General features: G+C 43.1%; 1 protein-coding gene across 1 annotated transcript in view; it reads left to right on the top strand.

The window, feature by feature from the left end:
* The window catches only part of PHF19 (PHD finger protein 19), a 1,075,260-nt gene that overhangs the window by 652,009 nt on the left and 402,308 nt on the right, over positions 1-20,943 (top strand). Inside the window, 1 exon segment of the mRNA XM_044058373.1 lies at positions 4,052-4,147. Coding sequence (XP_043914308.1) covers positions 4,052-4,147 — 96 coding nt within the window.

Here is a 20,943-nt window from a genome sequence, read left to right as displayed (position 1 = left end):
AATCTCCGATCCCTGAGAGTAACTGCTTGGTTTCTCCACTTCCAGTGATTCTACGAAAGTCCAGGCTGGCCTCCCTGGTTCGAGAAATTATACTTGCTTCTCAGAAGTCTTCCACCAAGAAAATATGTAATAGAAAATGGAGCAGATTTTCCATTTGGGCATCGGGACAGAATATTGATCCTTTTTCTGCCTCTTTCGGATATTCTTCGATTTTTCGGTTCAGTTTTTCAGCATAGAGCTAATTTTTGCACTATAAACTTACAACTAGCAGCTATTACAAATTTACACATTTTCATGTAGGGAAAGGTAACAATCTTTCATCTTCTCTCTCCACTTCAAGGTTATGCAGGGCCTTCATGAGTGAAGTATTTCATCTCAGACTTCCAATAAAAGATCCGTCCCCTCCTTGGGATCTCACTCTTGTGCTTCAGGGCCTTACTCAGAGACCCTTTGAACCTGCTATCTTATGTGACTTAAAGTACTTATCTTGGAAAACTGCTTTTTAGTGGCCATTACTTCAGCAGAAGAGTGTTGGAATAACAAACTCTGTCTTCCCAGCCATCTTACATTACCTTCTTCAAAGATAGTCTCTCCCTCAGAACAAATCCTTCCTTCATACTGATGGTTGCCACAGAGACAAATATTAACCAGACCATTCACCTGCCTGTATTCTTTCCAAAGTATTCCATTAAGGGCAAATATATACTGCATTCACTGGATATGCATAGACAGTTGCGCTTTTATTTACACAGAACTAAACCACACAGGAAATCTGAATAATTGTCCATCTCCTTCTCACCAAATAGATTAGGTCAGGCTGTAACCAAAATTACCATAGCCAAGTGGATTACTGATTGTATTTCTGTGATCTACTCCTAGCATGACATGCAACTTCCCCATCCTGTTAGAGCTCATTCTACCAGGTCCATGTCTACCTTGTCTGCTTTCTCTGCAGGAACTTCTATTGACGAAATTTGTGCAGCAGCAACTTGGTCCAAATCTCAGAAGTTTGAATCTCACTATAAGTGGACATTATTTCTAGAAGAAGAGAATCCTTTGGCTCCTTGGTGCTTAGGCATATCCTTTCTTGAGGGTCACCCAGAGTTTACATAGCTGGGGACTCTGACCAAATAGTGACGCTTAATAAAATGGACAATAGATTAGAAGTTATGTACTTACCATAACTTGGCATCTGTGTTGTCCAATTTCATTATGCATCACATCCCACCCACCTTCCCCAACCTAAATTAGCTGAGAGCAATAAAGAGGATATGGGAACCCATCGGTTCCTAGTTTGAGCTTCAGTGTGGTCACTTTCTTTTGTTTTTTGTTTTTTTTTTTCTGTTAGTTTGTGTCATTCGGCTTTTCCCGGTTAGGGGTCGCCACAGCGGAACTCCGGTCCGCTAATGATTGGTAGTAGATTTTTACGTGCCGAGTTGCCGGCCCTGACGCACAACCTTCAACGAGGGTACGCCCATTCACGCATGTCTCCACACACAAGACGCTCTAGCTGAGAATCGAACAGGACAACGTCTTACTGTGAGGCGACAATGCTACCACAGTACCACCACTGCAGTACCTTTGAGAGGGCAGCAAACTGAATCTGATGGGTTAGAGAAGGAGTAGGGCATTACGGGAGAGGGAGGAGCTTGAGGCTCGGATCATAAGTCTGGAGAAATGGCCGATTTGGATGTGAGGTTGAATCCGTAGACCCAGTAGTGATATATAATGAAAGCGGGCGACATAGATGCCAAGTTATGGTAAGTTCATAACTTCTGTTTTATTGATTGCTCTTTCCATAAGTCTAAATCTGTACCACTGCACATCATAATGTCATGTTCAGCTTCCTAAGCTCAGCTATCTGTAGAGCCATTAAGTTCACCATACCTTTCTTACAGTGTGGATCATGATCCCAGTTATGGTTGGTAAAGTTTATGCATTCCCATAGCTATTAGAGTAGTCTCAGTAGGTAGCACACTTGCCTTGTGTTAGAAATCTTTGGGCTCTATTTTCATACCAGGCAGTTAGATTAATTTGCCAGCACAGAGTGCAACACAAGTGGAATGCTGCACTTGTAATTGTGTTGTCCTTTGGAAAAGATGTTAAACTGAGCTTCCATCTACCTGAGCCGATGGTAGCTCAGGTGCCTGTAAAAGATCCCATGGCACCTACTGAAAAGAGGCAGGGAAGTTCCCTGCTGCCCTGGCCAAATTTGCCCTAATTAGTATGAATACCATCTCGGGTCTCACTTCTGAAAAGAGGCTATTGGTCTATTGGGTCATAGCACAGAAGCACAATGTCAAACACTGTCTTCAGAAAGAAAGAAAAAACTGGGTGGTGAATGAGAGTTTATTTTGCGCAGTCCCAGTTATAGTTTGAAACATTTCCACAAGGATCAAATCTTATAGAACTTATAGAATTGGTCTTGGCCTAACCTTCCTGCAAGTAAATCCACTTCCAACATGGTTTTCCAGTCCCTGTACATGCTAGGAGCCAAGCCTCTCCTGAACTAGTAAGACTTGAGCCTGTGCCACTTGTCCTCCACAGCACAGAAAGAGGGGACCAGAAGAGGTGTACCTGTAACTTCCACCTTTGGTACCAATAACAAAAAGGCTGGAGCCCAAGGTCAAGCAACCTAATCCCGAGTCTTAGCCTCTCAAGTTACTTGGCTCCAGATCAAGGAAATTTGAGGCTGTGGTATCCTCTGTTAGAATATCTCTCCAAGCAGAGCAGGGGTGACCTGTCTGTGGTAAGGAGAAAGCACTGGGTTATCCATGTCAGGGCTGTTAGAAAGGTCTTGTACTGAGTTCATTGGAAGAGGTTGAGAGCGAGGCTAGTTAATTTCTGAGAAGACTAGTAACATTACGTTTCTCTTTGTAAAGGCTTCACCTGTTCTATGAATGGTTGCACTGCCTATTTGAGTCTTATTATAAAGCTCTGTTTTGTCTGTATGTACCACTTCCTGTCAGTATCTAGCGGTGTTATTTTACTTGTGTCTGCTGTCTTGCTGAATCCTGCATGCATTGAGTCATTCTGTTCAAAAGATTGATAATACTTTGTGTAATAGCTACTGCAGTGGAACTTTTCTCACTGGGCCTCCACTGAAAAAGTGTCTAACTGGAGACCAGGGGTAATAAAACTTACATACATTAAGACATTGCTTCTTTGTATTTATCTTTGCAATGTTTGCAGTGATAGATTTGAAAGTAAATTTAACAAAGCAGCTGTCTGAGAATAAAATGTGTGTCTGAAAAAGACCAAAGTTCACAGCAAAATAGTATAACACCAAGGAGAGAAATACACCACGGCCACTTGAGGAAAGAAAAATAGTTTATTCAGTTAGCGCTTTTGTGTCCGGCCTGGACACTTCATCAGACCTACAAACCCAACAGTATTACTCTACTTTAAATATCAACATCACAAGTCAATTAGCCAATCACTAATCATACTCTAGCTTTCGAAAATTTAAAAACACAATGCAGTTGTTCATCCTGAGAGCTATCTGTATATATAACAATATATTAAAACATAAAAAGCACACAGTCAATGCAGAAGACATCTGTAGAAAAAATATATATGTGAAAAACTTATAGGTCTATAAAAACATCTAAAGTTGTCTATACAAAAATATAGAATTCATTCACAGCATCTAATGCATCCATGTACATGTAAAATCATTCATTGTTTTACTGTGTATCATTCATATATTGACCACAAGATGTCAATATTCATCAACCTTATCTAATACATGTAAAGCCACCTTCTCAGTGAAAAATATTCTGCAGTGTGTTTTTAAATTTTTGAAAGGTAGAGTATGATTAGTGATTGGCTAACTGACTTGTGATGCTGATATTTAAAGTTGAGTAATACTGTTGGTTTTGTAAGTCTGATGAAGTGTCCAGGCAGGATATGAAACTGCTAACTGAATTAAACAATTTTTCTTTCCTCAAGTGGCCGTGGTGTATTTCTCTCTGTGCTGTTATACTATAGATTTGAAAGTGTCATCAAACTGTGAAGTACCGCATTTAACTAAGTCTTGTTTTTTTTTAAGCTGGCATTCCAGGTGAACAGCCAAAGTGTAGCATGTGTTCAGGGCAGACATCGGTTCCACTGAATCAAATTTTAATATGCGGAAAATGTGGATTAGGTAAGAGGGATCTTCTTGATTTTTGTCATTATTATTATACTGAATGTGTTTTTGGCTTTCAGTGACTGGTACATTTGTGCTCTTAAGTATCATGGTCATTGTCATCCGTGCTGTAAAGCAAGTTTATAATTACCTTTTTTTTCATGGATGCAGCAGATGTTTTCTGTTACACAATTCTGCTCAACATCTGAGCTGTTGGCTGCTGTGATTTACCTGTGAAAATCAACTGGACACACATGGTGATTTAAGTATACTTTTCTCTGCACTTAGCATTATTTAAGATTAGTTATTTGTTTCATTGAATATTAATTGACTATTGTGGTCTCTGTCTTTCTGCAGTTTCCCACCCTCCCTGCCTGTTCTTGTTGTGGTGTTAATCTTGGTGGTTTTGGAATTGCCCGCCCCTGCTGTAAATTTGTTTTTGAACACTCCCCCTGGGGCCATCTCATTTCCTCACTCAACAGAGTACAGTGAGATCATATTTTGATTTCAGACAATTCTATCAGTCCCATCTCTTCTGCTGTGTACAGACAGAGCACTTGGGAAGGACAACCCCTATAGTCTCTTAATCTGCTCTGTTCCATCCCTCTCCACTAAAAGCAAAAAAAAATTAATTCAAAGACATGCATCTGGAGCATTTTCCCAGGGCCCCCGCTGAAAAATGGCTTTGTTCCAAGTCGGACTTTCCCGGTAAACAAATCTTAAATAAATAAATTTATAAGTTATTCAGCTGGTCTTACTTAACTGTCTTCTATCTTATTACCTTAGTTTGCTGTTCTGTGTGCTCTTAAGTGTTCAAGTGCACTTACTCTGCACTCAGTGACTCCATTTTTGATTTTTCTTAATTTACTGCTTTCTGCACTTGTTTTTTGTCGTTTTTAATTTATCTGAATTTATTTAAACTGTATTTGCCTTAATATTGCTACATACTCGTGTGCTAGCTTGTACTGCATTTAAAGTGTTTTGCTACTGTTTTAACTGTTTTTCCTGCAAAAAAAAAAAAAAAAGTTCTAAGCTTGTTTCCCAACTTTCCTGTAACTAGTCTAGTCCAGATACAGATTTGCTGTATCCAGGACTGTTCTGTAAGATTCTGGGGACCCCCCCCCAAAGACCTTTTGTGTTGGACAGAAGCCTTCTGGCTTAGTGGGAGTGGTAAGCACTAGGTAGTCTTTATCTACCACAAGAGGAGTGATTTCTTGCCCAGAAATTGTAGTTTATTGGTCATTTGGGCATTTTTTCCATCCCTTTCAACTTTCTGAGGTAAACTATTACCGGTGCCAGAAAGTCTGCTCTTCAATTTATTTTCCCCTTAGAACGTGCTTGTTCATTTACTTTTTACACTTCAGTTAGCTTACTCGGCTAGCACTTTAACAGGCTTTTGTAGTATTTATTGTAGCACACTTAGGTGCTATCAGCACTAGCTGTTCCTACGCAGTAACAGCACCAGTACTTATTAGTTATGACCACCCCTCCTGGTATGATTGTAGGGCAATTTCCTGAGCTTTCTACTGCTAACCTGGTGCACTTGGGCATTCTGAGAGTGTGACAACTGTCTAATGTACACAGACAACCCTCTCTTCTTACCTCCCAACACTCATACCTGTGAGAGATGCACTTATATCACTAAACTGGAAGCAGTGCATGCTCCAACCAAGACCGGACTAGCTGGTCAAGAGGAGAAGGTCAACACCTGCAACTCACTACATAGAACACACAGCCCTCCAAAACACCAACCATCACAACCCACACACAGAAACACAAACCATACACCCACCTTTGCAGAGGGTCTCAATAAAAATTTACCCAAACAGAGACCGCCAAGACAGAAATGCACTCGACCACCACAACACAACGCCAACCCCAGAACACATAGCTCACCACTACAGTGTGCCCAAGGCAAAACACTTTGCCCAATGTACAAATAGGAGACTCAATTGTGAGGTACACTGATGCCCCACTCACTAGGTTGAACAAGAAGGTGACAGTCAGTTGTCTGTCAGATGCCAGGATCCACCACATAACACATGCACTCAGGTCACGCCACAACAAGTACAAATATGACTCAGTCATTGTCCATGTGGGTGTGACTGACTTGAGACGTACCTCTCTGGACTACATGAAAAGAGATGTGATGGAACTCTCGTATTATGTGGCCCAGGCAGGTATGACCATAGCCCTGAGCAGTATTCTACCATCACCCAGAAAGATACCACAGTACGAACAGAAAATGATTGACTTCAACAATTGGCTAAGTTTCTGATGTCATTCTAAGGGGATCCAGTATCTGTCTGTCTGGGACGACATGATCGACGGATGTTGATGCTTTGCCAGAGCCTGCCTGCATCTGTCAGCCCTGGGATTCTGGGTACTGGCTAAGGCTCCTGCCACCTCTGTAGTGCCTTTTTTAGGCAATGTTCCAAAGACCAAAATTCCACCATAACAACTACAAACAAATGCAATCTGAGGGTCATGCTGCTCAGTGCTAGAAGTCTAAATCTCAAGATGCACTCACTCGAAAGCTATCCTCAAAATGGAGAATGTCGACATCTGTTCTGTAACAGAGACCTGGTTTAAAGAAGCAGAAAGCACCCCTGCACTTCCAGGCTACAACTCATTCCATACCTTTCAGCCCCAGAAAATGGCTGGAAGCTCCAAAGGCGGTGATGTCTCTATATTCTTAAAGGATATGCACACCTCTAGACTGGAGGCCCAGCACAATGCATCCGAGATACTTCAGGTACAACTAACTCTGAGTAAGACAGTGATACAAGTCATAGCCTGCTACAGAACCCCAAACGTCCCTAGACTTTCAGTCCAAGTTCCTAAGCACCCTGGAATGTATCAAGGTCCAACCCAATACTCTCATACTGGGTGACTTCAACTACCCTTCCATCAGCTGAGAAAACTATTCAAGTACCAATGTACAGGCCCAACGCTTTCTGGAATTTATCAGTTCCAGTGTCCTGGACCAGCTCATTCTCACCCCGACTAGAGGAAGCAACATCCTCTACCTGGTTATCACCAGCATGGGAGACCATTGCTCCACACCTATAGTCAGTTCCTCCCTGGTTAAATCTGACCACAAACAGATCACCATGGAAATCGCCATCTCACTTACACCCTCTGCTAAAGTGACCACCCTGAAAAACCTCTGTAAAGCTGACTTTGGGCTTCTAAAAACAGAGGTGGGTAACTTCTCTGTACCCATGCCAATGGAAAATAGCTGCATGACTGACGAATCATACACCAATGCACTGTACGAGCATGTACACAAATGCATGGACCTTGCCATACCAAATAGAACTAAGATGCTCTCCTCCAAAAAAAATAAGCCAATCTGGTGGTCTCCAGCTATCAGTAAACTCTACAACAGAAGGATGTGCAAGAACAAACAACTGGTAAAATATAATCAGATCCTGCAGATAGACTAGTGGTGGACCGTAGCTGGGATAGCTACTAAAGTTCAAAAAAATGACACGGATATATGAAACTTGAATTATGTCACTGATAAAACAGAACGAAAAAAAGATGAAAAACACTTCTTTTAAATCCACAGAAACCTCACTGCTTCGCCGAATTGGCAAGATGTTGAACTAAAGTGTAACAAAAAGACTGTTACACACTGATGTTTAGCAGTTCAAAGTTAAGTAGGACTAAATCTGTTTATATCCCAGGCATATACATTCCTATAACTCTTCCAAATGATGCAAAGTAACTTGAACACAACTCACAACAGTCTGTGTGGGAAGACCATAACAAGCATAAAAAAGTACCTTAGAATGTTTGTAAAAGCTGATGAAATGTTGTAGAGCAAATGCCTGGTTGCTCAGGAAGTCCTGACTATCCGTTTAACTTGTGGTAGAGAAAACCCAATCCAATACTTTGTAGTTAGAAAAACACAAGAAGCTTCCCTTTGCAAACTCAATAGTTCCAAACTTGCAGGAAGCAAATGAAGCACTAGAAGCACTAGCACAATTGCTATGAAACAAACTCAGAAGTTCCAAACTCATGCACTGTTATACACTGATGTTTAGAAGTTCAAAAGTAAAGTAGGACTAAATCTGTTTATATCCCAGGCATATACATTCCTGTAACTCTTCCAAATGATGCAAAGTAACTTGAACACAACTCACAACAGTCTGTGTGGGGAGACCACAACAACCATAAAAAAGTACCTTAGAATGTTTGTAAAGCTGATGAAATGTTGTAGAGCAAATGCCTGGTTGCTCAGGAAGTCCTGACTATCCGTTTAGCTTGTGGTAGAGAAAACCCAATCCAATACTTTGTAGTTAGAAAACACAAGAAGCTTCCCTTGGCAAACTCAATAGTTCCAGACTTGCAGGAAGCAAATGAAGCACTAGCACAATTGCTGTGTAAACAAACTCAGAAGTTCCAAACTCATAGGAAGCAAAAAAGGCGCTGTAGACTGAAAATAAATCCTTTATTACAACGATAGCATTCCTTAAGCACTAGTTGAGCGCTTTCATCTGCACCATCGCAGACTTCATCAGAACTAGTGCAAAACATTTAATTAACTCATTTAAAAACAGTTTTTGGCGCCAAAACTTTGTTACTCAATTTAAAGAAACAGTACTCCATTTGTAACGTAACTAATATTGGACCTATGTAAAAAACATATAAATCTTGGTGATTTATATATATACATACCAAAAGTAAATACAAATGTATATATAATTATAAATATTGATTTTAAAAGTCACTAAAAATAATTATTCATATGGTATTGTGATTGAAATACTAAAACATGAATTAAATTCAATATGTGTACTTACATTTCATCAAATATTGCAGCCATAAAAATATTATGTATCAAGAATTAAAAATGGTTTTATACTTATAAAATCGTTAATACCTGGATTCCTAGTGGAATCAGTTAAAATCTGCCACTTGCTTTCTTTACAGGCCAGTCTTGTTTTCCAATCCCCTCCAAAAGGAATTTCCTTCACCTCATCTATTATCATAAAGGAGAATGTGTGTCCCTCACCATATTCCTTGATGTGTCTGTATAGGCATTTTACTATCCATTTTCCTAATTTTGTAATAATGCTCATAAATCGTTTCTTTAACTCTCTTTCTGTTTTGCCTATATAATAGGCTGGACATTTTGCACAGAGCTAAATATACTATGTGCTTGGTGCTGCAATTTCCACCTATGCTCCTAATTTTACTGTGATTAATGTCATTCAAAACAATATCACTGTTGGTGTTTATATGTGTACATTGTTTGCATCTTCCGCACTTTCTGGTGAAAACCTTGTCTTTATTATTGTTTCTGCCTTTCCCTAACTTGGAATGTTCCAGTAATCTTTTTATGTTGGGACCAGTTTTGTATACTATCTTGGGTTCCTCACCCAGTATATTTTTGTTGACATCTGATACTGTGATAATGTCCCAATATTTCTTTATAATGTCCTTAATCTTGGTGCTGTGAGGGGTATAGGTCAGAACACACACTCTACCCATATTTGCTTTCTGCAAGTTAGCGTTCATCTCTTTATCAAGACCTAGCAGTGGTTTGTATTTTATTCCCCATTGGGATTTGACAAATTCAATGGTGTCACTAATCATGTTGCTGGGATATCCTCAGCTATATATCCTATATAAATATATCCTATATTTTTTGGTAGTGAACATCCACCACACATTTTTAAAAATATTATGAAGGGACAGTGCATTAGATGTGCCAGAATGTCATCAACTAGAGAATTCATGGAAGGAGAAATGGTTCTGTTAGCAGATTTATTTGAAAGGAGAGGATATCCCAGCAACATGATTAGTGACACCATTAAATTTGTCAAATCCCAATGGGGAATATACTATAAGGCCAACTGTACTTAAAGAAATTGCACACAACGGCGCTCTAATAAATGCCAACTATTCTAACTGCAAAGACTGCACTAACTATAACTATACAATGCTATATAATGCTATCAAAATGTGAAACGGAAGATTTATCCAAAATTTTTGAACAAAATGTGTAAGACTTAGTCACGACCAAGAAGAAGCACATCCAAACTCATCGACGTGGCAGACTAGATCTGGGGATTGTACTGGTGCACCATGGGATGCCTACTTAGCCACGACCCAACTAGAAGATTTCGAGCTTGTAAATAGGCCGAGTTGGAGCTGAGGATTGGCTCCGTTCCCATTAGTAAGAATGAAGGCGAGATAGGACTACAGAACATCTAATGTTTCACCCTCTTTATTGTCTTTTACTGTTTGGATAAAGGGACTGTGAGGATCTCGAGGAATTGGGCTGTGCGCCTGGATAGTAGTATTTTTTTGTTTGCTGCCCATAGGAACCATCTATGCTCTTTCCAATCCTCACATCAAGGAACTTGCGTAGGATTCATACTGCCAGTGCCCTTGAAACTGTTCCCTGTCACATGCTGAAATGTCTGGGTAGCAGGAATAGTTAGATACACAAACCAAGTCCACTGAGACAGGCAGCTACAGATTCCCCCTTGACTGTGTGGGTGGATGGTATACATCTGCCAACTCCCTTGTGGCATCTCTGTCCACACTGTATTGACACTATTATGGTTGTGGCGATGATGGTATGTCAGCCACTGGCAGACCCCTCTGACAGAGAGGGAGAATGAAGCACCACATTGCAGATATTGTCTCCAAAAGCAGCCACTAACACAAGTTGCTGTGCTAATGCTGGCACTACACTTAGTATCATAACGTGATTGAAAATGCTGTACATTGAAGTTCAGAGGAGATGGTCACTGCGGCGATTTACATTAAATTTAAATATTTATGAAATACTCCACCAGGTCAGACCAGGCATCCTCCTTCCTAACAGGATATAGATATGGTCTAACTGCTGCCTGAACTGAACCCGGAAGGGATGTACCATAATTTTGCTTAAATGAGTTTGGCATTTTTCATGGGGAAATACCATCAACAGCCATTATCACGAACCTATAGCAAAACAAGATAGCAGCCTGAGATTCATCCTGTACATGGGACTTAGAATCATACGTAACTCACAATACTGCTTTGTAGTTGTGTAAGTCTTGTGTGTGAATGCTTTCCATGCTGGTGCTAAGCAGTAGAGTGTTTCTACACCGTATGTTGTATGCCTGTAAAACATTGCAGTTCATAAACAAAGGTGGAATCAAGCTCAGTTAGCATAAATACAGAGCAAACTACTACGTATTAATGATGCATGTGGGTAGCCTGTCATTACTGATACCAATATGCACAGCAAGGAAGAGCGATCAGCAGACTATGAGCAGCTAGAATCTCTTTCAGCCAGAACTGAAGCAGCACTTAAATAGAAGAGAGCCCACAGGAGGTATACAATGGTCTTCAGTGCTATGGTAAAAGGTATATTAACAGTATCAGACACACACCTGTAGATTACCTTGTTGAATGCCTCTGGTAACATTTAAGTTATGTTAAATACAGCATTCAGTTTTCTGGTTGCCTGCAGCATTCACTTGCAGCTGTTTTCTATTGCAGGTTTGCACCTGTCTAGCTACAACCATGTCTGGGGAAGGCAGTCCACCACAACAGGACAGCAATCCCCACAGAAACATTCAGTCTGCTGTAGACTGTGTTGCATTAATTGGGTACCTTGTGTGCATGTGCATAGGAGGAAGCAGTCTTAAACCAAATGAAGGGATGGTAACAAAATGAAGGAATGGTATCATTACAAAATATAGGGATGGTAATAAAATGAAGGAATGGTATAATTACAAAATGAAGGGATAGTAAAATGAAGGAATGGTAAAATGAAGGAATGGTATCATTACAAAATAAAGGGATGGTAACAAAATGAAGGGGTGGTTACAGTTCATAACTGAATGAGCCTGCAAAAGGCACCCATGCACAAATATACAAATGTAGACCGCTCTCCTGTTGACCACCTACAGTGCTGTCTGTCACATGTACAACTGAAGGGGTCTATCCATAAACATTAGCCCAGTCAAAACATCCTAGCCTCACATTCCACACATCCCAACTCTGGGCCTGCTGCCAGGGAAGCTCCTATACATGGTAGCACACAGAAAATCTCAGTGAGCTACATATCCCAGTCATATCCCCCCTGCATGACAGCCCCTATTCCAACATACTGTGCTACTCACACACACGTAGCTTGGGAGCACTTCAGGTCGCCAAAAGTCTGCAAACAAATCAAAAGCAGTTCACCAAAGTCACTTTATTGGCAGTGCAGATCACCTTTTTCTCTACTGTTGTGTGACGTTTGAGTTGGTATATATAATTCCAGGAGTGTGGGAGATGTGGGGGGGGGGGGGGGGGAGGGGCTTGCCCTCTGCAAAAAAAAAAAAAAATATCTCAACATTCTTTTAATATTTGCTGAATGTGATTTTGGCGGACTGCTTTTGATTTTTTTGCATTCACTGAGACTGCCTTCAGCAAGTCAACATAAATCCATGTGACCCTTCTAGTGTACTCATTCCTTAGTAACCTAGTTCTTTTCTAATGAGCCATACTGCTGTCACAGTTTTATTCCTACCCTTGTGTATCCACATATGACCTTTACAGTACTGTGTAATTTTGTCACTCTAGATGTATGTATGTCCTCAAAAGATGGCAGAAGTTGGACAAGTTCAGATATGCAGAGAAAAATGTCTTGCTACAGCCACAGTAGACACGAGTGATACCTGTTGGGGGGGGGGGGGGGGGGGCTTGTACCAACCTTTCGGAGACCATATGAGGGCCACAATGGTGCAGTTTGTCAGTGCTGTTGATGAGAAGAACTGCATCACACAGCAGTGTCAGAAGTATTTTGACAACACTGTAAAACAGGTGTCACAAAATGCATGCATCATAGTTGTGGACAGGATAGCAGCTAGGGTGCCTCTCCCTCTGGTACAGCGCTCACCAGTTATGAGTTATTCCTGGCATTCCTATATAGTTACGAAGGGACAGGCATCATACCGGGAACAGTGAACATGAGTTATGGTGGTGCCTGCATGCCATTTATCTCTCATGGAGACCAGCCGGACTCGACACTTCAGTGCATTGCCTATAAGGCATCTCTGCCCAAACTGATGCCAGGGAACTTGCACTGCCCACTACCAATGTGCTGCAGTGGAACATTGGGCATACATAGTCTGGGGAGACTCCCAGTATGGTAAGCAGAAATGGTCATTATCATTCACAACATGGGGCTTTAGGGATGGCAGGGCAATCAGTCTCACACAGGTACCTATTCTGTGTCCACAAGGCATACCACTGTTGAGGCAGGCCAGAACAAAAGACTGAGGTCAGTACCTGCCCAAATTGTGATAATTAAGTCAGCCCACAACTTGACTGACTGTCTCAAGGCTAACTAACACTGTTTGTCTCCCTCCTGTATAGGAGTGAGCAGTTGCAATGTAGCCTCTCCTGTGCTTGCTGTACAGGATGCACAGTATGGAGTGCCATCCCTGTTATGGGGGGGGTACTACAGTGTAATGTGTGTATGCATATCCACTGCATTTGTGCATGGTGTTAGCTGCTGTCGCAGTATGCTCTAGACATGCAGGCAGCTCTTGGACTCATTCAAGAGATGTGTAGGGCTATTATCTAGGCTCAGTCCCCTGCTGCCCTTGCCAAAATGGAGATAATATGCATTGTGTGTGGCCCCTACATGGATGTGGCCTTGCACTGCAATGCCTCTGTGAGACCATGGAGTTCAAGGATGATTCTGCTATATACTTTTCTGGTCAATGGTGGCATACTTAACATTTGCATGAAGGTGGCCATGGATGTTTGTAAATGCTGCTTTCAGTTCCCTGTGCCCTAGTGTTGCCCATGGCAGCAGGTGTGTGCATACTCATAAGAGCCACATTGAAACACCATCACAGGAAACACAGTCTGCATCTGCTATGGCTGTGATTGTGGCAAACCCACCCCAACATTGGACTGCACAGCATTGCAGGGATGCCTTGGTTGGGATGGATTATGTATGCCCCCCTCCTTACAGATTCTGAAATCCCTGTCCTGGGAGTATCTGGGCCAGTACTGCCTACATATTGTAGGGGCCCTGCTAAATGATCCAGCAGTGTTTCCCCCCACAATTCCCCATCATAGTTTCATAGGATAATAGTAGTAGCACCACCACCCAGTCTATGGAGGAGTCATCTTTTGCAGAGATAGCACACCTCCGCATGATCCCCCTTTTACACTTCCATTGAACAATAGCTCCCCACCCCAACAGTGCAAACAACGTTTTTTCCATGTGTCTCTGGCTTCTGTGCAAATGATAATGTCTCTGATTCTCACCATCCTGCTTTCTGTGGGATGAGTGTAGAGATGTCTGACACACACTGTTACTTGACTGTGCAGTAGTCATAGCCATTAATTATCATTGCATGCATTATTTTGCTGTTTGTAGCACTGCAGTGCCACTGTGTACATGTCAGGGCCCACATAGATGGACTGGATATAGACACTTCAGCTTGGCTGCTGTATGCTGTGCACAGCAACAGCTGGGGGGTTGTTGTGTAGCTGCTATTTGTTTGCTGGGTGTTGTGCATATGGTTCTATCAGATCCTGCCGCTGCAGTAGTGGAGAGCCCCATTGATTCTAGCTGGCTGGCCTGTCTTCTTTATAAAGATCATGTTATAGAACATGCAGTTTGTTACAAAAAGCTGGTTAACTGCGGTAAGGTTGTATTGTACTCTCTCCCAACATCTCTAAGCAGCAGAACCTTGATTTAAGCAGAGAAAATATACATTTTACTATGTTCCTGGTTTGTGCGTGGGTTGTGTTATATAGCTGTTTGGACATGCTTTGCGGGTTCCATTTGGGTGTCATCAACCAGGGATCTAATTGTTGGCCTGCATAAGCTGCAACACAGGAGGGACATGGGAGGTAGAAAAAAGAGGGAGGAATGAGACTTGGGTAAGCACTATTTGTGGTTGTGGATATATGTGTGTACAGATTTATTTGCATTTCCCTATTAGATGACCCTATGGGATGTCAGCATGCAGGAAGCTGCTATGCAGGCGATGTGTATGCCATATTGGGAATGGTGGACACTGCCAGGGTGCTGTACAGACAGATGGCTTATTAGCCCCTGTGCATTGCACACTACCTGGTAGTTGATGCAGTGGTAGCCCTTCCTAGTGATGTAAATCTGTCCATGGATACAGGATGGGGCCCTTATAGATGTAATATGTTGGTTCCTGCACTTTGGGGGAGATGAAGGTATCATACGAGCCACACATGGTAGTAGCCTTCTTCCTTGTAGTGCTGGGGAAGCAAGTGTCCGTCCACGTGTGGAAATAGTTTATAGAAGAGCATCGCATCTTGAGTATTTTATAGGCTAACGTCTGAAATATAGCTGTGACACCTGTGCCCTGGCCCAGCAATCAAGGAGCCTCAATCCTCACCACTAACACTAGAGAGGGCATCTCGTATATGAGGAAAGGATAACAAATACATACAGTAAAGTGCAATTTCCCTTAAGAGCACACAGATATCAGTCAGTCTGGGGCTGATCGCTCCCTTGCTCTCCAGGTCCCAATAAGACTCCCCAGTGGCAAAGCTATAGGGCCCAGATCTCAGCCAGCTGGACAAGCTAAAATCTCCAGCACCCTCTCTGTCCAACCAGTGCTTTGTGTCCCTGTCCAAGTAGCTGACACACACACACTTTGAGATAAGCGTTTATGCAACCACATAGACACTTAATGGGGAAGGCTGGCACAGGTTCTCCAGCTGTGCCCCTTTTACCCAGACTACAGTAGAAATCCCTGCCACCACCCAGCTAATATTTATCCGCTATTCAAAGGCCCTTAAAAGGGTGTCCAATTATTACTGTGCAGTAATATTATCCAGTTGGTAGTATAGCTAAACAATCAAGGCGTATTAGAGTGACTTGGTACAGTAATCACAATAAATAGGCAATGTACTCTAGAGCTTAAATTATCTCTGCACAAAACATCCACAGGTAAAAGGGTGTAAAAATATTTAATAATAAATAATTGAAACCACAAAACAATAATTTCTGCTACACAATGCTAGTCAAGTGTTCAGGGATCACAGAGAAATACTTAAAATAATTCAGTAGTACAGTTCTGACATCACAGAAAAACACAGTCTAATCTGTCTAGTTTCTAGCGATTTCTAAGAGAAAACACACTTCTAAAATAACTTGCATATAGAACACAGGCAGTGCTGATGAGTTGGATGGTCAAGACAAATGCTTAATGCCCTCTGATTCTCTCTGTTTTTAAAATCACATTCCTGGTTCCCATTACATTATTCTTCACACTCTGCCTTATATTAATATTTACAAATGATAGAATTATCTATAAAATTCTATCTGGCTAGGCTGGCAGCCTTCACCCATATATTCACATATCTTCCCTCCCTGGAGAACTCAAGCTAGTTTTTCAAGTGACCCTTGAGAAACTCTGAGAGGGTTAAGTTTGTCTGAGTATACCTTACCCCTTTCCCTGTCTTGAGAGCCCATCTGCATTAGCATTGCTAATCCCACTGTGGTGCTGCACTGACATATATGCTTGCAACCCCAGGCTCCATCTTAGCAACTTGGCATTTTGCTGGCTGGCTCTGTGTAACCATATTAGGGGTTTGTGATCTGTCATAACAGTGAATTTCCTTCCATACAGATAAGGCTGAAGTTTCTGCAGTTCCCACACTATGGCTAGACATTCCTTTTCTACAGCTGCATAGCATTCCTCCCTGGGTTGGAGCCTACGACTGAGGTAAACCACTGGGTGCTCTTCCCCCTCTGAAGCAATCTGGCTAAGTACAGCCCCCACCCCATGGTTCGAAGCATCTACCTGCACAACAAATTATTTGCTGTAATCTGGACTGGCTAACACAGGGGGTCCTCCCAAAGCTTCTTTAAGCTTCTGGAATGACCGCTCACATGCTGGGGGTCCACACTACCTTATCTGGCCTGTCCTTCCTTGTTAGGTCTGTGAGGGGAGCAGCTATGGTACTATAACTGGGGACGAACCTTCTGTAGTTACCCTGCTGTCCCTAAAAATGTCCTCACCTGCTTTTTGGTAAGAGGTGCAGGCCGTGCCTGAATGTCGTCCACTTTGGCAGGTTCTGGCCTTGTCTTACCACTCCCCACTCTATGTCCTAGGTAGGAGACCTTTGCCATACCCACCTGACATTTGCTTGACTTAATGGTCAGCCTTGCCCTCTGTAGTCTGCCTAGCACCTCCCTGACATGCTGAAGGTGCTCTGGCCAGGAATGGCTGTAGATGGCAATATCATCTAGGTAAGCAAGGGCAAACCCTCCTGCTAGGATACGATCTACCAGCCTCTGGAAAGTCGTTGGGGCATTCTTCATCCCAAAGGGCATCTTTGTGAACTCATACAAGCCAAAAGGAGTCACAAAGGCTTACTTCTCTCTAGCACTGGGAATCAAGGGCACCTGCCAGTAACCCTTGGTAAGATCAATGGTTGTAAGATACTTAGCCCCACCTAGCTGCTCTAGGGCCTCATCTGTCTTAGGCATGGGGTAAGCATCTGACTCTGTGTGACTATTTAATTTCCTGTAGTCCACACAGAACCTGGTGCTGCCATCCTTCTTTGGCACCAGCACCACTAGGGAGGCCCAGGGACTGTTGGACTCTTGAATCACCCCTAGTTCCAACATCTCCTGTACCTCCTCCCTCAGAGTCTGTTTGACTCTCTCAGGCACTCTATAAAGGGCCTGCCTAATAGTCCTTTGGGACCCTGTATCTACCTGGAGCTGCCCCAGGTGGGTGCACCCTGGTTTCCCAGTGAGCATGTCCCCAAATTCCTGCAACACTGCTGGGATTCTCTCAAACCTGGGTAAGAGATAGCTGCTGGAACATTGCTACCCCTTCCATTGAGGTGTCAGCCCGAGCCTCACTGAGGAGATCAGTCCCCAGATCTCCCTCAGACTCCTCCTGCAATCCACTGCAAATGCTCAGCACAAGGGCCTCCCTATCATGGTAAGGTTTCATCATGTTAACATGGTACAATTTGTGCCCCTGCTTTCTGACTAGCAGTTCCACCATGTAATTAACATCACTTACCTTTCTTCCCACCTTGTAGGTTCCCTCCCAAGCTGCTTGCAGCTTGTTGTGTCTGACAGGAATGAGAAACATTACCTGCAGCATACTGTCTATCTCGAGCATTCCCGTCATACCACACCTCCCCTCACCCTATGCCCATACAGCAACTCAAAGGGTGAAAAACCTGTGGATTCCTGGGGAACTTCTCTGTAAGCAAACAGATGGGGCAAATATTTGTCCCACTCCCTCTTAAACTGATCTGCAAATGCCCGTAACATGGACTTGATTATAGAGTTTAACCTCCCAACAAGACGATTAGTCTGGGGTGGTCTTCATGTGCTTCACCCCATAGGACTTTCACAGACAAGCCATCAGGTCTGACATGAAATTGGCACCTCTGTCAGTCAGTATTTCTTTTGGGAAACCTACCTTGCTGAAAATCTCTTAACAAAGCATTTGCCACCTTCTCTGCCTCACCGGAGGACAAAGCCACTGCCTCAGGGTATTGTGTAGCATAATCCACTACCACTAGGCTATACTTTTTCCCTGTGGAAATTGGGGTACTCAGAGGACCCACAATATCCATAGCTATCCTCTGAAATGGCTCCTCAATCACAGTCAGAGGCATCAAAGGAGCTTTCACCTTGTCTCCTGCCTTGCCTACATTTTGGCACTGCTCACAGGTCGTGCAGTATCCTGTTACATCTTTGGAAATTCCAGTCCAATAAAAGTTTTGCATAATATGCCTCTTTGTACATTTTATGCCCGTATGACATGCAAATCATGGGCTATGGCTAGAAGCTCCAGATGGTAGGCTCTAGACACTACCAACTGCTGTACACTCTCACCTTCTAGCCCTCCCTCAGGGGTCCACTGTCTGTATAGTAACCCTTTGTCCCAGTATACAGATTCCCCCTTTCCTTGAGAATCAGGTGCCTCCCTAGCTACCTGCCTCAGGCCTTGCAATGTAGGGTCTGACAGCTGAGCCTGTCTCAACTCTCTCTCTGTAAACCTTCCCTGCTCCCCTTCCACAGGAAGTCTGGCATTCTTTGACAGTGATGCCTCACTGTCAGCCTGGGTACTACTACTCACCTCTGCCTTTGCATTCACTCCGTCCAAGGGACCATCAGTACCCACAAGCAGCTGTGGCTCACCTTCAGTCTCACTGCTACAGCTTAGCTCACTACCTGAAGTAACCACCTTATCAGTCTTGGCTGCAAGTATGCAGTCTATCTGAGTCTCCCCCAGGCTACCAGACCCACATGCTTGTCTCCTAGCCTGACTGCGTGTAACTGCATAAGCACATGGTACTGCCTCATCCAAATCCTTCCCTAACAGGACATATGCAAGATGGTAGTTCAGTAACCCTGTTGTCTCAAGACAACCTACTATTGGCATTTTGTCTTTCCCACTTACTGGCTCTCTCACCTTTTGTTCCCCACCTTGCTTCCGTGGACACCTGTATACCACATGGCCCCGTGGTTGCATTCAAAACATTTAACCCTAGCTCCTGGACATGTACCTGGACTAGTGGCTTCCCCTGCTACTAGTAGATTCTGTTGTGGCAGTCTGTGCTGCCCACCATGGGTTCCTTTAGACCCATGAGCAGTACTGGGGGTCCCTTTCCTGTGCGGGGCTGCCCTGCTTGCCAGTTATAGGTCTCCCTTCTTCCCCAACACATCTGAAGTAGCACATTGTCTATCAGCTAACCAGATCCTCATGTCCTCAGGCAAAGTGCTAAGGGCTTGTTCCCTCACCAAAAGGTCTGCCAACCCCTCAAAAGTGACCTGACATCCACTCACCCACCTATGGAAATAAGTGCTCAGTGCAGCAACATATTCACACACACTTTCATCTGCCTTGCATCTGTGCTCATGAAACTTTTTCCTATATGTTGCAGGTGTTAGCTTAAAAAACTCTAATAGACAATTTTTACAGCAGTATAATCAAAACATGCAATGTCAGACATTTTAGATAATACATTTACAGCTTTACTATGGAGTAAGGGGGTCAGGAACCGTACCTAGAGCCCTTTGTCAACTTCATACTGTTTACATATACCCTCTCAAACATATGAACAAAACTATCAAAATTATCCCCTTCCTTAAACTGCGGAAGAAATTTACTGACCTGTTGTGCTTCTGGGGTCCAGTTACTCCCTTCCCCATTACCTCGTGACTCTGGTGAAGAGTCAGCATCTCCTTCTCATGCTGCCTCTGCCTCGCTTGTTCTTCAGCTTCCAGAAGTACCAGTTTCTCATTCTCCTCAGCCTGTAGATTCCTCAGCTGCTTCCATTTCCAAACTCCTGGCCTCCTAACTCAAGTCTCTCTAGCTCCAGCTGGATTTTTAAGTCCACTGCAGAAAGGTTGAGCTGTCCATTCTCCGAGGGTATTACATCTCCACTGCCAGTCTGATTGTCTGGTTGCTGTTTTCTGATGCAGCTGTAACCAAGGCTGCAGTCAGGTCTGCCTTAGTCATGTCTCCATGCACGAGTCCCCAAGCCTAGCACATCTCCGCCAGCTGGCTCCTTGTAAGCTTTCCATACTCCTCTGCTGACATGCTATGCTTCCTGCTCACCCTGACTAAGCTAACAAAAGAAGTAAAACAATTGTGATCTGAACTCTGAGTATTCACTGCGTGGCTGTACAAAAACACCTTCAAAGCTCACTGTACACAAGCTACAGGATTCACTCTACCCACACCACTATAAGCCAGTTAGTATTTACAAGCTAATTAATATGTGATGTGGACATCCCACCGCTGCCAAACCACAAATGTGACGCCCGTGTCCTG

The sequence above is a fragment of the Protopterus annectens genome, chromosome 16.part0, assembly GCF_019279795.1.
Source record: "Protopterus annectens isolate FY-2018-M chromosome 16.part0, PAN1.0, whole genome shotgun sequence".
Classification (NCBI taxonomy): Eukaryota; Metazoa; Chordata; order Ceratodontiformes; family Protopteridae; genus Protopterus; species Protopterus annectens.
The sequence above is the reverse complement of the archived record's forward strand: the minus strand, read 5'-3'. Positions and strand labels throughout refer to the sequence as shown.